Raw genomic sequence first — 2,340 nt, 5'->3', positions numbered from 1 at the left:
CAGGGAGAACTACGGCACGCTTAAAGAGAAATATGTCACGATATGCAAAGAAAATGGAAGACTGCGGCTCTCTAGGTTTCTGTGGCAGGAATAGCATGAAAATTTATACACTAATGAAGGCTACCCAACCTGCAGCCGTGAAAAATGAAGAGAACCGTGTGAATAAACAAGTGCAAGTGCAGGAAAAAGTAATTTAAAGCCGATCATAAACAGAAGAGGTGTCCAACCAACTAATCGCGCTTCTAGAGAAAAAATAAAGACCCATTTATTAGTTATTTTACGAAAAACAGCAGAAAAGTCACCAACTGCAACACCAAATAAATCCCAATAAAACCACAAGCAATATTACGTAATAAAATCTCATGTCTAAAACTAACTCGCGAACGCAAAGAAGAGGCAACATCCTAAAATAACAACACTGGACCTGACATATCACACGCATCAAAGTCCTTTCGCAGATGGCGCAGCTCTCAACGGCAACCAACTCCAAACAATTGTGTTAAGCCAAGACGTTAATGAAGGCAAGGATTATTTTGGCCATTTGCGCGGCGGCGGCAGGTTTGTTCGTCGAGCAATCCGCAGCCACGGGGGGCAACGCCATAAGCTATGACAAATGGAATCCGCTATGCGACATCGCAAAAAACCTCGCAGCTTTCTATGCGCCACACAAAACAGCCCTGGAAACAGCGTTGACCTATGCTAATGACGCGGAGGTGCACGAATACCAGCTACGAGTTTTAACTGAGATGTCAGAACCAGAAACTGCCCAAAAACTGCTGCCTTTATTAGCGGCGTTCAACAAAAATACAAAGCTTCCGGCAGAGGATATAACGACTGGCTTAAAGTCCGCAATCGACGCAGCGACAGCGACAGCTTACCTCCACGGCCGGATAGGCGAGTTTCTTTCGATAGCAGCAGACGCAGCAGCGTCTGGTAATGCTGCAGGCTGCCTAATAGATTCAGGCAACACAAATCCGATCTCAGCCGCCACAGCATTAGCGCATTGCAACCTGGAGCCGCCAGCCACAGGGACAACCTATCCGACCGGCTATGACAACACACCCGCCAAACTGTTCGGACCAACACCAACGCACAGCGCGCAAGGCAGCGTCACGCACGGCACCAAAGAGTGTCTGCTCACCAAAGCTCACAGCGGCGGCGGACTAATCGGCAGCAACAACGCTGCAAATGAAATCAAATACGCCGCTGGTTACTTCAAGATAACTTCCAACAAGCAGGACACGGAGCGAACGGCAATCGGAGACTTTCAACCCGGAAACCAAGGATCTACCCCCAAACACTTCCACACAGCAAGGCAGGCAATACATGATTACCAGCAAACAAAGCTCGCACAAACTGCCAAGCATACGCTACCCAGCGCAGACGACATCAAGACAAACGCCCTTGCCGTCAACATCACCCTAAAACACTTACTGAATGTCTACCAGCCTTTTGACGAAAAAGCGCACAGGCAACAAGTAAACTCAAAGATCGACGAAATGTACGGCGAAGGCAGGACGTACAGTTCAACAAAGCTGTGGCAGCAGATGACACAAACATCAGTACCGCACTACATATACTGCACTGAGCCATGCAGGGACGAAAAATTAGCATACATAAAAGATATTAATCACCTTCGCAAAATTTTAACTTTTTATCAAAGTAAGCGAGCACAAAAACTGGCGGAAAAAACAAAGGAGATCTCGGAAGCTTTGGCAAGTTAAAAGAGTGTAAATAGAGAAATAACTGAAGACAAGGAGAAAGAATGTGAAGCACACCATGCAAGCCAAACTGATTGCGATGCCAATAATTTCTGTATTTATGATAAAACAGAGAGTACAGATAAAAAGTGCAAATTTAATTCGACAAAAGCTGAAAAAATGGAATTCCTACCGCACAAGCTCAAACTGTAGGAACCAAAACAACTGCTTCAGATAGGTGCACAAAGCACAAAGATAAAGCAAACTGTGAAAAGGAGAATGAGGGACACAAACCTGGCGGAAAAGCTCATTGTGGATGGATAGAAGAAAAGTACAAAGATTGCAGTTACCTTGTGAATAAAAAATGGCTCTGAGTATGACTGCTGCCTTTGTGGCCTTGCTACTTCATAATTTCCTCCTGTTCTTGCTACTCTGATATATTTTAACACATTCTATTAAAAATATGAAAATTGTAAGAAATTTAGTATTGAAAATGACATATGGGTCTAATGTAGTAAAGTGATAGGGTATGAAAAATAAGTGCTATTATTAAACTTTTTAAATTTTATTTTTTGTTGTTGAAATTAGTTAAAGTTATAATAAGGATCATGATAATGATAATAATAATAATAGGAGAGTG

The 2,340-nt window shown here is 43.2% G+C and overlaps 1 pseudogene across 1 annotated transcript; it reads left to right on the top strand.

Annotated features, from left to right (window-relative positions):
- Nucleotides 1-551: 551 nt before the first annotated feature.
- On the top strand, nt 552-1,891 carry TEOVI_000568300:pseudogene (annotated as a pseudogene). Its single transcript is given in 2 exon segments — nt 552-1,877; nt 1,880-1,891. Coding segments are annotated over 2 exon segments (1,338 nt in total).
- Nucleotides 1,892-2,340: the final 449 nt, after the last annotated feature.

This window comes from Trypanosoma equiperdum (genome assembly GCF_001457755.1).
Source record: "Trypanosoma equiperdum strain OVI genome assembly, contig: ctg_1519, whole genome shotgun sequence".
NCBI classification, from domain to species: domain Eukaryota; phylum Euglenozoa; class Kinetoplastea; order Trypanosomatida; family Trypanosomatidae; genus Trypanosoma; species Trypanosoma equiperdum.
This window is presented reverse-complemented; position numbering and strand designations above follow the sequence as displayed.